Source organism: Desmodus rotundus, chromosome 1 (genome assembly GCF_022682495.2).
Source record: "Desmodus rotundus isolate HL8 chromosome 1, HLdesRot8A.1, whole genome shotgun sequence".
NCBI classification, from domain to species: domain Eukaryota; kingdom Metazoa; phylum Chordata; class Mammalia; order Chiroptera; family Phyllostomidae; genus Desmodus; species Desmodus rotundus.
Genome location: NC_071387.1, coordinates 92,208,008 through 92,229,487, shown reverse-complemented (window position 1 = coordinate 92,229,487; position 21,480 = coordinate 92,208,008). Strand labels below are relative to the sequence as shown.

Genomic DNA, 21,480 nt, shown 5'->3' with positions numbered 1-21,480 from the left:
TCCCACCCCTTAGTGATGCTGATCTCAACTGGTGTTGGGAAGGGAGGGGTGTGATTCAGCTCTTCCCTAGAGATGTAATTCTAAGACCATCTGCCAGGTTTACTTTACTTTTACCTAGAATTATCTTGTAGCTCAAATGATTCTAGAATTGGTAAATTTCTATTATTAAAAAAAATCAAGTCCTCTTGGAGCAGAGGGCCTAGAGCAAGTGTCTATGGTGTGTACAGCAGACCAGTTGGGCTTGGAGGTTGCCCTCTTCTTGCTTGGCTCCTTTCTTCCCATGCTCTCAGGGCACTGCCAAGTGGGCGCTGAGCGGCTTAGAGCAGCGACTTCTTGTAGGCAGGGTGGTCGCGGAGTGTTCTTGTTGAACTTGTGAAATGACAGGTCTTTAAAGGCCTATAAATGTATCATGTACTTGCTAAAAATAAACTTCTATTTTGGAATAGTTTTAGTTTTACAGAAAAGTTGCAAAGATAGGGCTAAGAGTCCCCTTCCAGTATGCCCTTATTAGTATCTTACATCATTTATCACAGCTAGAAACCAACTGGTACGTTGCTATTAACTAAAGTCCATATTTTGTTCAAATGTTCCCAGTTTTTCCACTGATGGCTCTTCCTGTTCCAGGCTTGCTCCAAGCCAGGAGGCCGCATTGCATTTAGTCATCCTTTCTGCATGTTCTCTTCTGGTCTGTGACAGTTCTTGGTTTTCCCATGATTTTCCATGGCTTTGGCTATTTGGGGTAGCACCAGTCAGGCGATATTTTTCTCACGGTAGAGACTGAGACTCTAGGTTTTGGGAGGAAGGACCACAGAGGTAAAGTGCCCCCGATCACATCCTGTTGGAAGTCATGACATCAGGAGGGCTTAAGCAGTGGGGTCAGTGTTGCTCCCTAATTCAGCGGGTGTTCATTTTCACTGTGCTGTTCCTACTGAAAGGTGTTTCCCCTTTGTGCAGCTGTCAAGAAACCTGCTCCAGCACCTCCAAAACCAGGAAACCCACCTCCTGGCTATCCAGGGAACCAGAGTTCCCCAGGGACAGCTCAGCAGGCACCCAGCTTGTCACTGAAGCCGGCCACCGGAAGTCCGTCTCCTCCCAGCCAGCATGCAGGCCCAGCCCATGGGCAGCCGTCGGCCGCCTCGCAGCACTGTGCGCCCCGCAGATCCTCAGGCAGCCTGGCTCCTATGCACGCACCCAGTCACCCACCGCCCCAGCCCCCTACGCAGGCCCTGCAGGCCCACTCCAGGCCAGGTGGCCATAGTCTGCCAGCTGAGCAGGCACTGGAGCAGTCCTTGCACACCCCACCCAGGACGCCCACTCCCCCCAGCACTCCGCCCTTAGCAAAGCAGAGCCCAGGCCTGCCAGCCTCCCTGCCCCCCGCAGTGGGCCACCCTGAGACTGCGCAGCCACATGCTGGGACTTTACCCCGACCAAGACCAGTACCAAAACCCAGGAACCGACCCAACGTGCCACCACCCCCTCACCCTCCTGGTGCCCATCTAGTGGGGGATGGCAGCCTCTCCAGTGCAGTGCCCACCGCCTCCAAAATAGTAACGGGTGAGTAGGAACTCTGTGCTGGGCTTCTGTACCACCCCCTTCATTTCCGCTGGGATCTGTAGCTGGGTCTGCAAGTGAGGCCAAGTCCCATCCCAGCCTGTTTGTGTCAATGTCGTTTTATTGGCAAACAGCCACAACGGTTTGTTTACATGCTGTCTCAGGCTGCTTTAGTGCTGAAGGAACTGAGTTGTTTGTGAGGTCACATGGTTGGCACAGCCTTCAAACAGACTAGAGTTCTTTAAAATTGCTGACTCAAGATTTATAGTTTTATTGTATGTTCAGGATCCCACTATACATACTGGGTTGGCCAAAAAGTTTCTTCGGTTTTTAAGTAAAAACAAAGGACACATTATTCATTTTCACCAATAACTTTATTGAACAACATATTCACCGTTTTGTTCCACTATCTTACACCATCTTTCAGGCAACTTCATAATTGCATATTCCCAAAACTTTTTATCTTTTTGAGCAAAGAAGTGTTCCAGGCACCTTTTGTAGTCTTTCAGGGAACTGAAATTTTTTCCGTTAAACAAATTTTGGAAATCCGAAGGTACAATGTCTGGTGAATACAGCAGATGAATCAGGACCTCCCAGCCAAGCTGTAACAGTTTTTGCCTGGTCCTCAAAGAAACATGCAGTCTTGCGATATCCTGATGGAAGATTATGGGTTTTCTGTGGACTACTTCCAGACGCTTTTTGTGGAGTGCTGCTTTCAGTGGGTCTAATTGGGAGCACAATAAAGGACTCCCTTCCAATCCCACTATATACACATCACCTTCTTTGGATGAAGACTGAACTTTGGTGTGGTTGATGTTAGTTCATTTGGTTTGCCCCCAAGATCTTTTCCTTTCCACATTATTGTAAAGTATCCACTTTTCATTGCCCATCACAATTTAAAATGTGCAATTTAAAACTTAAAAGTGCAACGTTTTTGATATGTTTAAGTAGAGAATCACATTCAGAAATACCGTCAGAAAGGTTGTTTTTTTTCTCTTAAACTTACGTGGAATCCAAATATCAAAGTGATTAACATAACAAAGCTGGTGCAAATTTTTCTCAACACTTGATTTGGGGATTTTTTTTTAATGTGTTTTATTGATTATGCTATTACAGTTGTCCCATTTTCCCCCCTTTATTCCCCTCCTCCCTGCACACCCCCTTCCACCCACATTCCCCCTCTTCAGTTCATGTCCATAGGTCATACATATAAGTTCTTTGGCTTCTACATTTCCTATACTATGCTTAACCTCCCTCTGTCTGTTTTCTACCTACCATTTATGCTACCTATTCTCTGTATCTTTTCCCCCTCTCTCCCCATCCCCTGCTAATAACCCTCCATGTGATCTCCATTTCTGTGATTCTGTTCCTGTTCTAGTTGTTTGCTTAGTTTGTTTTTGCCTTTGTTTTATGTTTGGTTGTTAATAACTGTGAGTTTGTTGTCATTTTACTGTTCATATTTTTGAACTTCTTTTTCTTAGATCAGTCCCTTTAACATTTCACTTAATATGGGCTTGGTGATGATGAACTCCTTTAACTTGACCTGATCTGGGAAGCACTTTATCTGCCCTTCCATTCTAAATGAGAGGTTTGCTGGATAGAGTAATCTTGGATGTAGGTCCTTGCCTTTCATGACTTGGAATACTTCTTGCCAGCCCCTTCTTGTCTGCAAGGTTTCTTTTAAGAAATCAACTGATGGTCTTATGGGAACTCCTTTGTAGGTAACTGTCTCTTGCTGCTTTTAAGATTCTCTCCTTATCTTTAATCTTGGCTAATGTAATTATGATGTGCCTTGGTGTGTTCCTCCTTGGGTCCAACTTCTTTGGGACTCTCTAGGCTTCCTGAACTTCCTGGAAGTCTATTTCCTTTGCCAGATTGGGGAAGTTCTCCTTCATTATTTGTTCAAATAAGTTTCAATTTCTTGCTCTTCCTCTTCTCCTTCTGGCACCCCTATGATTCAGATGCTAGAATGTTTAAAGTTGTCCCAGAGGTTTCTAAGCCTCTCCATATTTTTTTTTTTGAATTCTTGTGTCTTCATTCTGTTCTGGTCGAATGTTTCTTTCTTCCTTGTGCTCCAAACCATTGATTTGAGTCCCGGTTTCCTTCCCTTCACTGTTGGTTCCCTGTACATTTTCCTTTATTTCACTTAGCATAGCCTTCATTCTTTACTCTAATTTGTGACCATATTCAACCAATTCTGTGAGCATCCTGATTACCAGTGTTTTGAACTGTGCATCTGATAGGTTGGCTGTCTCTTTGTCGCTTAGTTGTATTTTTTCTGGAGCTTTGATCTGTTCTTTCATTTGGGCTAATTTTTTTTTTCTTTTTTGTCTTGGCGTGCCTATGATGTAGTAAGGGGCGGAGCCTTAGGTGTTCACCAGAGCCGGGCAAGCCCGGTGCTGCATTGTGACCCTATTTGTGGGAGAGGGGTCCAAGAGGAAACAGTGACGCTTGCTCCTCTCTCTGCCAGTTTTCAGTCACTTCCCTGGCTACCCACAAGCAAATTGGGCCTTTCTGGTGCTCATTCCCGGGTGGGCTTGTGCACGCTCTAGGCCCCTGTGGGTCTCTCCAAGGAACTCTCCTGTGAGGCTGGGAGTTTCTCCTACTGCTGCCTCAACCCCCACAGGTGTTTTCAATCAGAGGTTTGAGGCTTTATTTCCCCGTGCTGGAGCCCTGGGTTGTGCAGTCTGCTTGGCTCCACTGCCACTCCCCTGCTGTTCCTCCTGATTTATCTATGTGCGAATGTGGGGCCACAGGGTCTGCCAACCACCACCTTGTGGGGTCTGCTAGCTGCAGCCTGGCCTGCCCCATTCCACAATCCACCACCTCACTGGGTCCCCCAGCCACAACCTTACTGCGAGTCCTCTCAGCCCAGGCTGCCCCTCTCCACCCCTCCTACCAGTCTGGATGAATGTTTCTTCTTTATCTCCTTGGTTGTTGGAATTCCATACAGTTTGATTTTCTGTCAGTTCTGGTTGTTTTTTGATTTAAAATTGTTGTTGTCCTTCTTTTGGTTGTGCGAGGAGGCACAGTATGTCTACCTACACCTCCATCTTGGCCGTAAGCCTAGCAATATTTTTTCAAAGGAAGTTAAAGACAACTAAGTGCTACTAGAGCCATCTTATGGGGAAACCAAGGGGACTTTTTGGCCAACCCAATATATTTGTCTAAGTATAGTGACCTGATCCAAGTAGAAGGTATTTGAGCATGAAATTCAGTTTTTAGTAAATTCTTCATTAAAATGCTTATTTTCCTTCTAAGCATAAAAGTGTAGTAAATGAAGCATTTCAGGTGTAACTTAAAAACAAACATGGTTTGTGCCATATTGGATGCTCAGGGAAGGGAGATCTCTGGATCACATGAGAATAGAAGAGTCAAGATTTTTCTTATGATTCTGATTCCATGGAAACCTGTTTGGTATGTTGGTGACTGTACATATTTTAGTGGGCTGCCTAATGAAACATTTTTTGTAGGCAATCTAGAACATGACTGTTTTTATTTAATTATGACTTTAAAATGAAATTTCCACCCAAAGTGCTCTAATTCACTGTTTGATTTAAGGGTCGGATGAATGCATTTTTCTCTAAGTGTGTTGTGTTTTTTAAAATGGTAATTGGGAGCTTTGAGTTATTTTTTACAACAGCCGAATTTTATGTTTTTCTCAATGGAGCTGTTTGTATTTATATTTTTTTTAATTTTGACTTTCTTGTTTTAGTGGAGCTATTTTTAGAGAAGAAACTGAAATATTTCTCTGGGCTCCCCTACCATACTGAGTGACTTCTCAGCTGAAAATGAACCAAGGGGCACCCCAAACTGTACCCCAAATGATGAGGGCTAGGTGGCTAGTCTATCTTTTTGATAATATTTTTTTTTCAGGAATATAATGTGTAATTTGCATGTGCTGTAAGTGTGGTTAATAACTTTTTTCTGATGACACCTCTGCTTTTTTTAGTAAAACAAAGCCACGTGTGGTTTGTTGTTTGTTTGTTTCCCAATAGATGCCCTCCCTAGCGCCCTCACAGGTGGGGAAGGTGAACAGGACTAAGGTTTGTAGCTGCCCAGCAGCTTGCCCCAGTGCCCCTGCTTAGCCGTGTTCTGTGTGTGTGCTTTTGAGCTTGTGCTCAGGAGCAGCCACGTGCCCCCGTGCCATTTGTCCTGCAGCACGTAGATGTCACTTTTGTTTTGATCAGAAGCACTTGGAGCTGCAGTGCTCCGAATTCAAGAGCTATATGTCAGTAGATTGAGAGCCCAGTTTCAAGCTGGTCAGATAAGATACTAAGAATGTCTTCTTTCTTTTTGGTAAGCCTTTCACAAGCAGTCTGCTCTGCTGGCATGATTTACCTGTGATGGACTGGCTCATCACACCCAGCCAAGGAGGACTTGGGGAGTCAGCATGGGGAATTGGGTCCCTTGTGTCTTGAGCTTTAATATTTAATTTTATAAAATTTAATTTTAAGTGCAAGTTAACTGCATGGAGCTTCTTAATTTGATGTTTAAAATTTTCAGGACAAAAAAAAATCTTCATCCAAAGATCACACACTAAATCCCTTTATATTTCTAAGCATGCTTACATTTGCTTTCTTAAACCATGTGAGCTCTTAAAAGGCACTGTGAGGCTTGTCTGAATCTTGCCTTTTGGTCCACATTTGGATGGCATAAGGCTCTCATGGGTACAATGGCTCTAATCAGCTGATCTGAGCATTAAGCCTGTAGTGGGCTACTTAGCCAGAGTGTTCACAGCTTGGGTCTGAATAAGACTTTCTGTAGAAAACAGGAGCCCAACCTCTAGGACATGGAGGAGGGCACAGATACAGTTCCATCTTCCTGACTCCTTGGAGATGAACCCAAAAGTCTGGGGCTGCCCAGTTGTGGAAGTCAAAGTTCAATGAAGGGACTAAATCCTAATTAAGGCTGAGCCTGTAACACTTCAGCTTTTGTGACAGAGCAAAATTTATTTCCCAGACCTTTCCTTTTATTTAGGTGAAGCATTGTGAACCAGAGCTATGTCTGTTCTTTAATATCATTGTTACTTAAGATGTATTTATTCCAGATTATTTTATTGATCTTCTTCAACACTGTAATGCTCTGTACTTTACAGCTATCAGATAAGTGAAAAACTATAGTAAAACTACTTTTCCTTAGGGTATTAGCTAAATATTTTAAAACCAATCCATTCTATGAATTCTTCTAACTCAAGAAATTCTAGGTCACCACAATGAGCTTTGTATTACAGAATTAACTTTTAATTTCTTAAAGTCCTCTGGACTGCTGTTTGAAACACACAGGCCAGTGTTCCGAACTTACGAGCCTATGAATATGGACGATGCTGCTGCACACTGTTCGTGGGTGTGGCCGCTGGGCATTTCCAGAAGGCAAGCGGGCCTTCCGTTGACAGGCAGTCCGTTGTTGTGCACTGGGGTTCACTTGGAAACCTTCACGGGGACAGACTTCTGAAAACCCGGTGTTTGTTTGGAGCATTCACCTTAAAAAGTTGAATTAAGGCCTGGGGATTAAGATAAACTCTTGGGAGAGGCTGTTGTTGCCAAGCAGATGTGACTGCTACTCCTGGCTGCTCAGTGCCAGCACCTGGGAGGGGGCGACTCTGCTGCCATTTGAGGCTCTTCTTGCTTGTCTACACTGTTACTCTAAAAAGCAGTAGGCTGTCAGCTTACTAATGGAAATAGTTCACATCTTGCTGTTTTTAAAGTCATAGATTTTAGCAAAGAGTGTTCTAATTTAAACATTTTATTAAATAATTTAGATGTATGACCTGCCATAATCAGTCAGAACTGAAATTGGAATATTTAATGGTAAGGAAAAGGCACCTGATTGGCCAAAGCATTTTTGCTACTTGATGATCATATTTGTGCACTAATGCCTGATACTAATCATCACTCTAACCCTGCCTGCTTGCATCCCCATTAACAGTGCATGCACTAAAGGAGGCTGGCTTCGTTTGTTCACGCTTGCTTTAATCCTCTGAATGATAAGTGTGCCCACAGGTGTGTGACGGGGTCACAGGGTGGCCTTGGTACCCTTTGAGTTTCCATTCTTCTCTGTACACGGCAGGCTAGAGGTGCAATGGGGAGGGCACACACTGAGTCAGACACACCTGAATCTGCATTTCAGCTCTCTCTGCAGTGTCAGGCAGAGCACAGCCTGGGTGATTTGTGAAGTGGTGATGTTCATGAGAATTAGTGTTGAAGGGATTGCCTTAGATAAATTGGGAAAAGCAGCTTACGGTTCTTAATAAACACTGGTTGTGTCCAAGTAAATGGTAGCTATTTATTATTTTTACCTAGAAAATATAGATAATCAGAGTTCTGTCTTATGCCAACATTTTAAAACTTATGTGCCCACCTAGTCTGCTAGGACCCAGACACAGGAAGTCTGGAGCCCAGGTGTCCACAATTTGATTCTAGTGCACCATTTGGCGGTAGATTAAAAAGACAAGGCGTAGGCCCTGACTGGTGTGGCTCAGTTGGTTGGGTGTTGCAAAAGGTCACAGGTTTTATTCCCAGTCAGGGCATATGCTTGGGTTGTAGGTTCAGCCCCCTGTTGAGGCAAGAGATTGATGTTTCTCTCCCTTTCCTTTCCCTCCCTTCCCCTCTCTCTAAAAGTAAATAAATAAGATCCTTTTTAAAAGAGGCTCAGGAATAGAAGGTATTTCTTAACTTCCTGAGCTTGAAAATCACCGTGAGTCACTCGCCCACTGTGTGGTGGTGCAGCCAGTCTCTCTCAAGGTGGGCATTAAACACTGGACACTTGCTGGCTCTCATAGTGTTTTCTTGCTAAAATTAAACTCTTTTTACAGCATGAAAGTAATGCATTAAAAAATAAGCATAGCTATTAAAGCAAATTAGGGGACTAGAATAATAAGAAATCACCCTTCTACAATTGAAGAAGTCCAGTATTCATATTCTGTTCTTTTTCCTGCTAGTTTTTTTCCCTAAAAGGCAAGAGAGTACATGATGATAATTATTTGCCGTGTACAGAGTTCACATTTTTATTTTACTTTACATCAAATGCTTTTTCCCTTGTTATAATGTAGTTTTTATAATCATCTTTTCAGTGATCACATAATATTTTGTTAAGCAGATATGTATTATAGCTAATAGTTGGACATTTAAGTGGCTTCTGTTTGCAGTTTATTTTTATAAATAGATATGAGTCATGTCACAGTAAACATCCAGTGAGACTTGAACAGAAACTCTCTTTTGACTAAAATGATAAAAGGTTGACTCAAAGTCTGTTAAGACTGAAAGCCTCTCACAGCCCTGGAAAACTGAAGAAGGGTAGAAAGCAGTCATTCCCTCAGACTCTAGTTTGGGGAAGAGGGACGAATGGTAGGGAGGAGGTGATTGACAGGCGGTTTTTTAATTTCAAGAATGTGTTTAGGTCCTATAGCTGTCAAAGTGGCTATCAAAATAACCTTGGAGATTTGGAGGGTAGGTGTACAACCTAAGCATATAATAAAAATTGTTAAAATGATAGATAACTGTAGATAAAGTGACTGATGAGTCTTCCAGGACCACACCCTAAACTACAGAGAGCAGTCCTGGCCCTGAGCACTCACTTGCTGGATTAAGACAGAAAAGGGAGGGACCTGGTTACATTTGTCTGAGTCCCCAGATTGGTGGTGAACCACACCACATGCTGCTGAGCAGAGGCTCTTCTTGGGCCTCCCTCTCTTTCTCTGTCCTTCTGTTTTTGTTTTGTTAGTGGAATATCATATGAACACAGCTCCAAGGAGCCTGCGCTCAAATACCAGCTTTCCTGAGAATGCCAGTATGAAAAATGGTGCCTTATGTAAATTCGTAGCCAGAATGTTTTAGAAGCCACCATATTTTTCAGACTATAAGATGCACCGGACCATAAGAGGCAGCTAGATTTTAGAGGAGGAAAATAGGAAAAAAAAAACAAACCCTGTTCCACTGCAGCCCGCTCCCCGCACAGTGAGCCAGGTAAGCTACATTTAGGGACTATAAGATGCACCTCCATTTTCCTCCCAAATTTGGGGGGGTGCATCTTATAGTCTGAAAAATGTGGTATTTAAAAATCTTCTAAAATAACCTTTTTACTAAAGTGAACCAGACTGTTTAAGACTCAACCCATTGTCTCCTCAGATACTGTCTTCTCTCCTGAGACCCTCCCCAAAAGACACACAGACTCCTTTGGGGAGGAGGGAGCATGTTATGCTGATAAGAATCAGACTCCAGAGTCCAACCAATCTGGCTCTGGTGCTCTGTCCAGCGCTGGCCTCGTCACCCCAAGTGAGGGTTGAGCCTCTGGAGTCCCCTTCCTTATTGTCAGGGTAGCACCAGTGCTGCCTGGGGGTTCAGTGAGGACGGGAGTCAGTGTGCTCACTTAGCATGTCCCTGACAGAGAGCGCTGATGCTGTCAGCTGTTGTGATGGAGATCAGTCTCTTTCTGAAGGTGGCTCTGCACACATGCTGTGGTTCCTATGCTTGTGCGTGAATAGACTTGTTTTCTTTTAAGAAATAATTCAGGAAAGAGAGAGGGGCTGGGGGAAGGCACATACCTGCCAACCTCAGGTAAACCATACAGAGCTTGCAGGAGGAGAGGAAAGGAACTTTTGAATATATAAGTAACGTGCTCATCATAAATAGCTAGAGACATTCAGAAAAGCACGAATTGAGAATTTATATGTCATATTAAAAAAAGAGCCAGCTTATCCTCTGAAGACAGCTGTGGCTGATAGGTGTTGAATTTGCGTGTAAATACGTTACTAACAAATAGAAATCTGAACAGTGTGTACAGTTCCCTTGCATTGCGCATCCCACTAGGCATGTCCCTACCATAGTCCCTTGTCTTGTTGGGTTAGGGAAAGGGGGTTGAATTTGCAGTGGATTTCTTCTACCAGTGTTGCTGTTTAGACGTGGCTACTTCTTTACCTATGGAAAGAAAGGATTGGAAAGATGGGTGGACTAGATGACTCTTCATCCGTTAATTTGTTCTATTGTCCATCCACTCATTCATCCATCCAGCCGGCCAGCTACAAAATTTATTGAGCATCTGCTAGTAACCGGTCACTCTTTCAGGCACTGTGAACAAGATAGACATGGTCCCTGCCCTGCTGACTTCCCTTCTGCTGAGGACAAATTCAAGACATGTTTTATTCTGTGCACCACACCACCCTTGACTGAACCATTGGATGGTGCAATTCAACACAATCCAGTCGGTTTTACAGTTATCTTCAGACCATATCATCTGAAATAGCATTAAGCACCTGAACTCTTTGATACCTTGCTACCTTCCTAAATCTAGAAATTTCTCTGAGTTGTGGTACTTAAAGAAACCTTGAGGGACAGGTCTGCCAACCCAGGATTCCATGTGAGAAAAGGGACACTTCAGGAAGTATAGGGGCAGGAACCAGTCTCAAACCAGTAAGCTTCCCAGAAGTGTACCCGCACTGCCAGCTCTGCCCGTGTGGATGAGGAACAGGTAGGACAGAAGTACTGCCCAAAGCAGCTCCCTGCAGGGTCAGATGTGGTGGAACTGCACCACTGCAAGGGTAGAAAGCTGTTCTTGAGCGTAAAGGGGGAACTCCACAGCATAACCACCTCCCACTCTAGTTCTCTCCCTGCTCCCTATATGACTAGCCCTAACCCAGCAAAGTGACAGTACAGCAGATCCGAACACCTCCCTTCTTGCTGGGCCCAGCCCCCAAATCTCCAACATGGCTCTTGTCATTTGCTGGCACCTACAGTTACTGGAGAAACAAATCCTCTCTCTTGATCAGGGTGTCCGCTAGACCATGGGCTTCATTAAAGCTCTGTCTGGCTTGCTCACTGCTGTGACCTCAGGTACAACTGTGCCTGGTACATGGCAGGTGCTCAGTAAGTAACTGTGCACAAATGAATGAATGGAGATGCATTGCCTCACTAGGAAGAGGGCTATGATTGGTTAAGGTGTCTGGTGAGCATGGGAGTGAGGGACAGTGGCTTACGGACTATGTATTTGCCACTTTGATAAAGGAGTTCCAGCCAACATACATGAAAAAAAAATGGAAATACAAGATTTAGACACAGATGAGAAAATTACTATTTGCAGGAGATTTGACGATCTACCTTAGCAATTGCCAACCAGTGGTAATTGTGCCCCCCCAGGGACATTTGGCCCTATCTGGAGACATCTTTGGTTGTCACAGTGGGGGAAGAGGGCTTTGTGGCACAGGCATCTAGTGGATAGAGGGCAAGGATGCTGCTATACATCCTATAGTGCACAGCACAGCCCCCACAGACCAAAGTGGTGTGGCTCAGCATGTCACCAGTGCTGAGGTTGAGGGTGTAGCATTAACAGTAAGGACACTCATCAGCCTTAGAGGAGGGAGTGCTTCCCAGTGAAGCTCACCTATTCCTGCAGCCCACATGTTATCAGGTTTTGATTAGTGCATCAGTTGGCACGGACAAGAATGAGATTTCCTTTCCTCCATCAGAGCAAGCGGGTCCTTTGCAGGTTGCATCTCAGGACTGCCATGGGCTCACAAAAGGGACCAGCAGGGTCAGGATGTGGGGCTGCCACATGGCTGCCCCTGGGGTCTCAAAGGCTTGACTCAACTTCTAAGGGCTAATGGTGCCTCTAGTAAGGGAACATTTGTGCACATGGGCTGACTCTCAATCTCTCCAGCTTCTCTTCCTCTCAGAGCACCCTTGGGTGGCCTTTTGGACATGAACATGCATTGATAACACATGTCTTGTGTTTTTGTCCAGACACCAATTCTAGAGTGTCAGAACCACTTCGCGGTGTCTTTCCTGAAACGCATCCAGACTCATCAAGCAAAGACCTGCCTGGCCGCGTTCTATTGGAAATGGACAATGATACAGAAAGTACTGCCCTTTGAAGAAATCCACCACAGCCCGTGACCCCTTCCACCCTCGTGAATAGAATGGGGCAGGCAGACATTGACCTCTGCAGACCAAACAGTGAGCAGCTTTCAATGGAGGGAAGGAGGAAGCCTGACTACACAGAACCTTGCCTTCTTGCAGCCCAGCAACAGAGTGGAGGCTGACACTTAAAGCTGAATGACCTGTGTCCTCAAGAAGCTGGCTTTCTTTGCATAGGAAAGAAATCACGCCAAACAAAACAAAACAGAAACCTGGAGTGGACAAAGTATAATCGTGGAGCTGTGTCGCTGCCGTCACTGCAGGCGCGCCAACGGCAATTTGGAATGAATGAGAAAAGCAACGCATTACTCTCTATTTAATAAAACACATTCATTATGCAACTCTCCTCCTTCCTCCTTCCTGCTACTTGGACTTCATTCTGCTGCAGAGTCACTTTGTATGAAGCCCAGTCTGTGTCTCCCTGGCCCTCACAGCCGTGAGCATCTATGGTGACTGCTGGATCCGTCACCACAGCAAACTGGATGTAACTTGTGCCTTGTTGGCTTGCCAGAGTGTAGAAAGAAATGGACTGTTCTTTTTTTAAAAACCGTGTAATTGCTACTTGATAAGGACCGAACGTTATTCTAGTTTCATGTTTAATTTGAATTAAATATATTCTGTGGTTTATATGAAAACTTTATCATTCTTGGAGGAAAAACTGGTTGTGTGTATGTGTGTGCACGCACATTCACCTAACCAAATAGAATTGTGGCTGAGCTACCAGGGGTCTACATGTGTCTGCAGATGGTTAAAAGAATAGTGAACAAGGTCACAGCAGTGACACCAGCCAACAGGTGCCCCAGAAACCTCCTGACCAGCTGTCCCTCAGTGAATGTTCCAAGGGTAATGCCCTCCCTTTGCTCTCACCAGTCCTGTCCCCCTTTCCTTTCCATGTAAACACACTTAGACTCTTGTGGCCGCCCTGCAGCCCCACAGGCCTCGTGTGGGAGTCAGAGCCATTACTCTCCATGGGAGTTCCAGTTCCGAATGACTGGAAGGCACTTCTTTCACAGGATTGAACTTGGGAAGAGCTGATGGAGAATTGGAGTGAAGTGAGGTCAGCAGACAGGATGGCTGTTCCGATGGTAGCCCCCACCTTGGCCCAGATTAGGCCATCTTCTCTCGGGAAGAAAGAGGAGCATGCCGCCAGTGTTTGCTGGACTTATGATCTGTCCCAGTAGACACTGAACCTCCTTCCACTATGTACTAACTCAGCAAGTTTAACTTGAAAAGGGCAATTCCTTTTTCTCTTAACTCAATGTTCCCTGTGCCTTGAGGTACTCCCTACATTAATTACATTGAGAATATGGACCTATAAGCCCATTTCGCCCCATATCTTTATATTTGCCTAACGCTCTCACTCTTCCCTTCCTCATATACCATCCATGTGTGATCTTTCTATGCACCTCTTTAGCTGTAGAACAAACCCTGTAGAGAAAGCGAAGGTCTCAACACTGCTCATCTGTGTTGATCTCCTTCTACAGGAAGCCCAGATGTCCACAGTCTGGCACCTGCAGCACCTCAGAGATGCCTCCTCCATGATGCCTGAGTTCCCACTCAGGAGGAAGCTGGGACGTGGTTCCTGGTGCCTAGGGACCAGGAAGGTCCATGGTGAACATCCTCCTAGAATGCAGCGTGTGTTTTGTTAATGCTGATTCTGAAATATTAGCCATACCCTTGTTATCCTAAGAATGTTGTTCAGTTTTCACCGTCCCGTTGTGTATTGCAACCTCCCTCCCTCAACAGCTCCAGTCTAAAGAAAAATGACTTGACTCTGTGTGTATATGTGTCAGAATTCAATACCAAGTCAAGGCTACTGTCCATTTTGATGGGTAAGTCACAGCATGAGGGCTGGTCTTACATTTGGAATTGCAAAGGCATCATGGTGGGAGCATCTCCAAGATGCAGCAGAGATGTGACTGCCCTTGCTGGGTGGCTGCCACATTCGTCTCCTGGCACTACACACGGCAGAGCTGCTCAGGCAAACTTCTGCCTTCCCACATTCTTCCCCACCCGACTCCATTGTCCCATCCACACAGGTGTTCACAAACCATACACAGTATCAGTTATATCCCACTACATGACACACATCCACAAACTTAGTGGCTTAAAAGGACACACATTTATGATCTCACAGTTTCTGTACGTCAGGAGTCCCAGAACAGCTTAGCTGAGTCCTCTCTAGGCAGCGATCAACGTATCAGTCAGGGCTGGGGTCCCATCCAGAGGTTCAACTGAGAAGGATCCGCTCCTAAGCTCCTTCAGATTGTCAGAGCTCATGTCGAGCCCTGGCTGGTGTAGCTCAGTGGATTGAGCGCGGGCCTGTGAACCAAAGGGTCGTAGTTCAATTCCCAGCCAGGGCACATGCCTGGGTTGCAGGCCAGGTCCTCAGCAGGTGGGCATGTGAGAGGCAACCACACATTGATGTTTCTCTCCCTCTGTCTCCTTCCCTTCCCCCCTCTCTAAACATAAATAAACTCTTTAAAAAAAGAAAAAAGCTCTTGTGGTTGTAGGACCACAAGTTCTTTGAGGGCCCCAGCTACTGGCTGATCATCATCTGGAGGCTCCCTGCACTTCCTGGACAAGTGGGCTTCCCCAGTGTGGCTGCTACTTCATTGAGCAATGAAGGCCTATCTTTCAAGTGAGTCTGCTAGCAAGATAGTCCTACATGAAGTAATGTCATTAACTAAAGACCAACAGTATTCTTTGCCACAGTATTCTTTTATTGGTTAGAAGCCAGTCACTGGTTCAGTCCTAGGAGGGGATTACATAAAGGCACGGACACCAGGAAGTGGGATCACTGAGGGTCACTTTAGGGTCTAGCCATCACACACACCAATATGTCATCACAAATGACATATGGGGGTATATTTGAACCAAATATGTTTTTAGAAGTACAAAAAGTTCATCAAGGTTCTGTTTTTGCCCTATCTGAATTTGCTCAGTTTTTGTGCTCATCATTAAATTATATTTGAATGACCCAAAAAACATTCACATGCCATTTCATGATGGAAACTCAGCACTTTTCACACAAGGACTCAGAATTGAAGCCAGGTCTTACAAATAATTGCTATGTATCCTCCATGTAATTACTGAGAACTTACTCTTCCATATATAGGCCTAGACCCTGGAGAACCAACCTGAACCATACAACCATGGCCTGGGCCCAGGGAGCTTGCAAATGAGCACCCAGGAGCAGGTAGAGAGATGTGGAGCGGGAGGAGCAGTGGGGTAGCATGGGGTGGTGAGGGCACCTCAGAAGGGACAGCTGGTGCAGTGGCTGTGTGCTTAGAGGCAGCATGGAATTCGAGTGGGAGGAGCACAGCCATAAGGTACAGGGCAATGGGAGTGGAAAGGGCTTAATACCCCATGTTTGGAAGTTGTGAAAGGCAATAGGGGCCATGAGGGACAAAGGGGTGACAGTCTGATTTGTACTTCCAATCCTTGTGGCTGCAGTGCAGAATAGGGACTTGGACAGGGCCAATCTAGAAGCAGGAGACCCTGAGAGAGGAGCAGATGGTGGCCTAGGTTACAGTTAACTCATTGTTAGCTAGGGTGGCAGAGTCAGCATGGTCCCTTCCCAAAAGTGAGGGCTGGTCACAGGGCAGATTAGAGGCTGTGGTGGTGAAAGAGCATTTGGCCACCTCTACAAGCTTACACCTCAAGGAACTAACTTGGTGCAGCAATAGTGGGTGTTCTTGGCCATAGGTACCTGGGCAGAGGTGGGCAGCCATGCTGGGGAGGGGGTGTGGCAGGTAAATATGGAGAAGGAGGCAGATGACATTGATGTTTCAAGGTCATCATTTATTCACCAGGCACTGTGCTAGGCATCAGTGTGTGTGACATTCTGCCCTGGAGGAACTCCAGTTGGGAAGACAGTTAAGTAACCAACAAAGTGTGACACCAGCTTTGAAGGTACATGTCATGGTGGGAGTTGGGTGATCAGGGAGGCTTCCTGGAAGAAGTGATGTTTAAGCAGAGACTAGGAGTTAGCCAGAAGATGAGGGATAGTTTAGGCAAAGGGAAGAGCAGAGGCAAAAAAAAAACCCCAAAACCCTAATTATTGGATATTTATATGGGGTCCACTGTATGCCAGTCACTGTGCTAGGTAAGGAGGTAGAAAGGCCTGAGTGAGGCATGACCTTAGCCTACAAATGGCAAGTTATCAGAGTTGGAGCTGATGAGGGCCTGGCCTTCAGGGGTCTTGAAATTTCCATCAAGGGATGTGGACTTCATCCTGTGAGTTTGGGAAAGTCACTGAAAGAGTCTAAGCAGAGGAGTGGATTGATCAGAGTCACTCACTCTGCCTGGGGCTGCAGAATGGGTAGAGGCAGGAAGGCCAGTCAGGGGACTGGGAGTGATCAGGGAGAAATGGCAGTGGCCTGAGTTTATAGTGACAACTCCCACTGAAATGCACTTCTGACCCCAACCAGTGGCAGCAGAGGGCTTGGCATGACAGCCCAGAGTAGCCACCAAGGCTGGCTGAGGGACAACTTGGGGAAGCCTCCTGGGCCTCCCACTCCCCCACTTTGGTCCTTGGAGAGGGGCATTCAGCCTCCCTTTGAGCCCACTTGCCCCAGACACCAGCTCAGGCTCTTGCCAGAAGCCAATTATAGGGGTCTGGGTAGTAACCACTCAGACCTCTATTTGTGAACAGCTCCTCACATAGTCCCTTTCCCAGGAGAGCTGAGGTGTGTGCCCTTGCCATCCCACAACTCTCATTTGCATTAGTGTGGAAAAGCTAGGCCTCTGGGGTAAGGCCTGAGCTAATAATACACTACCTTTGGACCAGGCTGGTCCAGGTGTTGAGGGCATCAAGTAGACACTAAAGCTATCATACAGTGACCAGGTGAGCCAGTGGCCCCTGGGTTTCTTGTCCATGTTCCTTTATAATCTGGAAATTGGGTTCCTTGAGCATCTACTCCATTCTTCCATTGTCAGGGGAATAAGTGGTTCCAATCCACCCCTCCAGCCTCCTGTCTCCCAGGACTAGACTAAGAGCTCATGGCTCTGGGCTACCCAGGGGTGGTCTCAGGGCTAACTCTGTTGGCCTGCCCTTGCTCTTCATGGTGCATGTGGCATACAGCCCCTTCAGGTCATCCCATCAAGCCCCATTGTAACCTGGGGTAGAGAAATTAGGATGGTTGGCTCTGCACAGAGCAGGGGTGCTTTCAGATCAAAAGCCCCATTGCCCCTCAGCTGGTAGAGATTCATTGTGGATTTGTCCATCCCTCTGGCTGATTGTTTTAGGGAAGCATCATTGTGGGGAATTAGGCAGAGAAACACAGGCTAAGCAGAATCTGGGAAGCGCACACAATTCCCCGTTTTTGATAGCACAAGATTCCAGGGCACCAACTCAGGTGTATTTCCCAGAGGTCCTATCAAAGAGTAAGTACCACAGTGAGAAAACCCTCAGAACGCCTCAGCCGGCAGGACTAGAAGGGAAGAGATAGAATACAGGTCTCATTCCTTGCACCTTGAATGTGAGCTGGGTAAAGTTCAAGTACCAAGCACTCAGTTCAGGAGATATGGCTGCTGTCAGGCTGGGGGGTCTCAGGAGCATTTGCTTTTTATTCCTTTGACTTTGGCTGTTGCTGTTGCACCATGGACTGGAAGAGTGAATAACTAGCTTTTGGAAATAAGGAAGCTTTTACTCTTCTCTCCAGTTTCTAGCCTCTAACCTTCATTTCCTTTTTAGAACTAAATGTCAGTTTGAAAATAGCCCATAAACATTCTTGAAGCTTCATGGTAAACAAACAAAACTTTATTTTTTCTTCATTTAAAAAATGGGGCATTGAAAACAAACTGAGAGCTTGGACACCTGGTTTCACCCCACACTAAGCAAAGTAGCCCCAGAGAAAAACAGCACAGCTGATGCAGAGTATGAGGTTGATGTTCAGAAGGGCTTTCACTGAGGGGTTTTCTTCCAAGGACACAATGACAGGGTCCACTCTGCTCACAGGCTCTGCCTGGTCCTTGCTCTCCAGTCCACAGAGCCACAGGATGGCTCCCACCACTCTGGACTGCTTGTGGGTCACATCACCTAAAAAGAACCCAGATAAAGGTCATAAGGATGGGCCATGTCTCCCAGAGAAGAGAAGACAGGGGACCAACCTGGTATGTTTCATGTACTATGATAAATACTTTTTATGCCTTTTCTGGAAGGTGTTAATACCTTCATTCTGGAAGGCTGCTTAATTCCATAAAACTGGTATTTTTAGACTTTTCACTATTTTCAGTTTCTAACTACCTATGGAGCCAGGCAAATGGTGTGTAGGAATCAGGGGGACTCTTTGAATATTCAACGTGCTAAAATATTCCTCACCTTCACCATGAAATATTCTTTCTTATTTTTCTTGAAACACGTAGCCTTGTGGTGCCACTTTAGGCTGACATGGGCTCATGGCCACAATATTTTTTATCATCACAATAGTGATGATAAATGACAACTGCTGCCTCAGGGTCAGGAGACAATTGGGGCTGCCAGCAACTGTGGCTAACTGAAGGGTGTATCTAAGGGGCATCTGCTTCATAGCTCCAGATGAGGTTCATGTGCAGACTTGTGGGCCCAGAGTTGCCAGATCTTCCCCTTTTTCCAGAGGAGATGGAAATCTAGAATTTTACATGTAATCTCTGTAAGTGTGTGCTAAATTGCCCACCTGAGGCATCTGTTGAAAGTTACAGAAGAACCCACTTCTGGAGGCTGGGGAGTGGGGAAGAAATAGATCCTGGGAGTTAGGGGGTGCCAAAATCCCAAGTCTGCCCCTTTCTGACTTATGGTTTGATAGAAAAATTTCCCTTACACATGTAATGCTTCCTGAAGGCACCTACTATAACTGAGGAGAGAGGCAACTCACAGCTGTGTGTTTTGGACATGTTTTCTTGAACAGTGTCCAACTGGATGCTGGTCCTGCTGGCCTCTGCTGTCCCATTCTGAGAGAGGGTAGGAGGCAGGGGACTTGCTGGTGGCACCTGTTCCTTGTGCACTATGGGGTCATGACGAGTGAACCAGGTCAGGCGACTGACCTAGGGAGAAGAGATGGCTTGTGAGATTGGCCATCACCCCTTTCTCCCATGCCCTGCCCAATCCCAAGTTTGGCCTTTGTATCTGACTGTCTGCTCCCAGTCTTGCCCTCTCACGCCACTCTCCTCCAAGCTTCAATTATCCGAATGCTTCAGAACAGCGGACACTTCTCCTGTTCAGGTCTAACCTTCCCTTGTGCTTGTCCCTACAGCTTACTGCAGTCCTGGAGTATTGTGGGACCCAGTGGTCAGCCACTCAGCTCAACCATATCTCTAGCCATAGGGACTGAATTTGTTCACAGGTGAATGTGAGTCTTCAGCTGACTCCATTGATGGGAATCAGGAATTTTGCTGGAAATGCTAGGACAAAATGTTTATGCTCTTGCTTAGTGAGAATAAGAGGCTAAATCCTGAGAAGCTGCCAGCCCCACATGGGGCCTGAGAAGAGAAGCAGAGAGAGAGCTGGATTCTGATGGTCTGTTCCAAGTCTTGAAATCAAGCTACTCCTAAAGTCCCACACTGGACTTTTCAGCTTTTTGAATAGTCCATCCTCTTTGCTTAAGCCACTGTGGGTCCCTTTCCTATCACTTGCTGCCAAGGGTTTCAATGCCTCTAACATGGAACCCAAGTGTACCATCTCCTTGGAGGGTGGCTCTGTGCACCAGCTCATGGTGGACATGGTGATCAGGGTGACGGTGGACAGAATCATGGAGAAGTAGAGATAGTGGATGTCCTTCACCACAGCAGGACGCTCATCTGGCTGGTCACACTGCGGTTGCCCATAAATGAAGTCTAGGACCAGCCGAATCAAGCCTAGGATCAGGCCCAAGATCAGACCCCAGAAGGCACCCTGCAAATCAGAGCAATGCCATCTTAGTGACACCTAGGGCTGTCAGGTGGCTGGCTTAGGCCTCCAGAAACCTCATCAAGCCATCTCAAGAGGTTGTCTTTCCAGCGATGGTCACTGCAGGGGTCTAAAGTGTAGGGGCTACTTCTCTGCTTATCTTTACATATAATTAATCAATTACATATAATTTACTCATTCCTTGTTAATTCAGCTTATGAGAGAATGCATCAAAATAGAACCCCTGTTGCTTTTTTTCAAAGGCCAGGTAACACCCTCCCTATATTTTCCTCCACAGAACTCATCCTCCCCAACAACACCCAAGTCAAGACATCCTCCGGTCCCCTCTCCAGTCCCCTCCTCTCCCATCCTCAGGGCAGCACGGGGATCTTGCACAGCAGGGGTGACCCACAACTACCTTTTCATTGCTCCGCTTCCAGAAACACCCCATGATGAAGACCACAGCCACAGGCGGCTGCAGGTAGGAACTGATGGACTGGATGTAAATGAAGAGTTGGCCACCCTGGCTGGCCTGGATCACGGGGATCCAGAGGATGGAGACCAACACCAGAAGCAATACAAACACCCTGGTGCCGAGCGGAGACAGACCCATCATTAGTGCTGTCTTCCCTGAACATTTGTTTTTTATAGCTTTATTGAGGTGGTTACAATCCAGTAACTTTTGGTGAATATTTCTATAGTTGTGCAACCATCACCACAAACAAGTTTTAGAACATCTATCACTCCAGAACATTCATTCCCTCATGCATATTTACAGGTTATTCTTGTTCCTACCCTAAACAAGCACTTACTTGTTTCTGTCTTTGTAGGTTTGCCACTTATAGACATTGCACATAAATGGGACCATACAATCTGCGGTCTTTGACAGTAGGTTTCCTTCACTTAGCACGTATTTGAGGTTCATCCATGCATCATGTATCAGTATTTAATTCCTCTTTATTGTCGACAAGTATTCCATTAAATGGGCATGTCATTCTATACCCTTCACTTAAACAAGGATATTTGTATTGTTTCTATGTTTTGGCTGTTATAAAAAATGCTGCTGTGAACATCTGTGTACAAGTCTTTGTACAAACATATGTTTTCATTTCTAGGATTGCAACTGGTACATTGCATGGTAAGTGTATGTGTAAC

At 45.8% G+C, this 21,480-nt stretch overlaps 2 protein-coding genes across 11 annotated transcripts in view; one reads left to right on the top strand and one right to left on the bottom strand.

The window, feature by feature from the left end:
* ARHGAP17 (Rho GTPase activating protein 17) overlaps nt 1-13,093 on the top strand; it is an 89,843-nt gene extending 76,750 nt beyond the window's left edge. For 4 of the 7 annotated variants that reach the window (XM_053926240.2, XM_053926250.2, XM_053926238.2 and 1 more), the window contains 2 exons: nt 955-1,554; nt 12,285-13,093. In XM_053926240.2, the coding sequence (XP_053782215.1) occupies nt 955-1,554; nt 12,285-12,415 (731 nt within the window). In that variant the 3' untranslated portion in view covers nt 12,416-13,093. Of the gene's footprint in view, nt 1-954; nt 1,555-5,549; nt 5,598-7,312; nt 7,362-12,284 lie in introns of all 7 variants that reach the window. The other 3 variants (XR_008427069.2, XM_053926243.2, XM_053926241.2) reach the window with 3 other exon arrangements.
* Nucleotides 13,094-18,204: 5,111 nt separating this feature from the next.
* Nucleotides 18,205-21,480, bottom strand: part of SLC5A11 (solute carrier family 5 member 11) — a 55,417-nt gene continuing 52,141 nt past the window's right edge. For all 4 annotated transcript variants that reach the window (XM_024560454.3, XM_071221799.1, XM_045195534.2 and 1 more), the window contains 4 exons: nt 20,744-20,912; nt 20,116-20,331; nt 19,316-19,484; nt 18,205-18,501 (listed from right to left, as the gene is read on the bottom strand). In XM_024560454.3, coding sequence (XP_024416222.1) covers nt 18,296-18,501; nt 19,316-19,484; nt 20,116-20,331; nt 20,744-20,912 — 760 coding nt within the window. In that variant the 3' untranslated portion in view covers nt 18,205-18,295. The remainder of the gene's footprint in view (nt 18,502-19,315; nt 19,485-20,115; nt 20,332-20,743; nt 20,913-21,480) is intronic.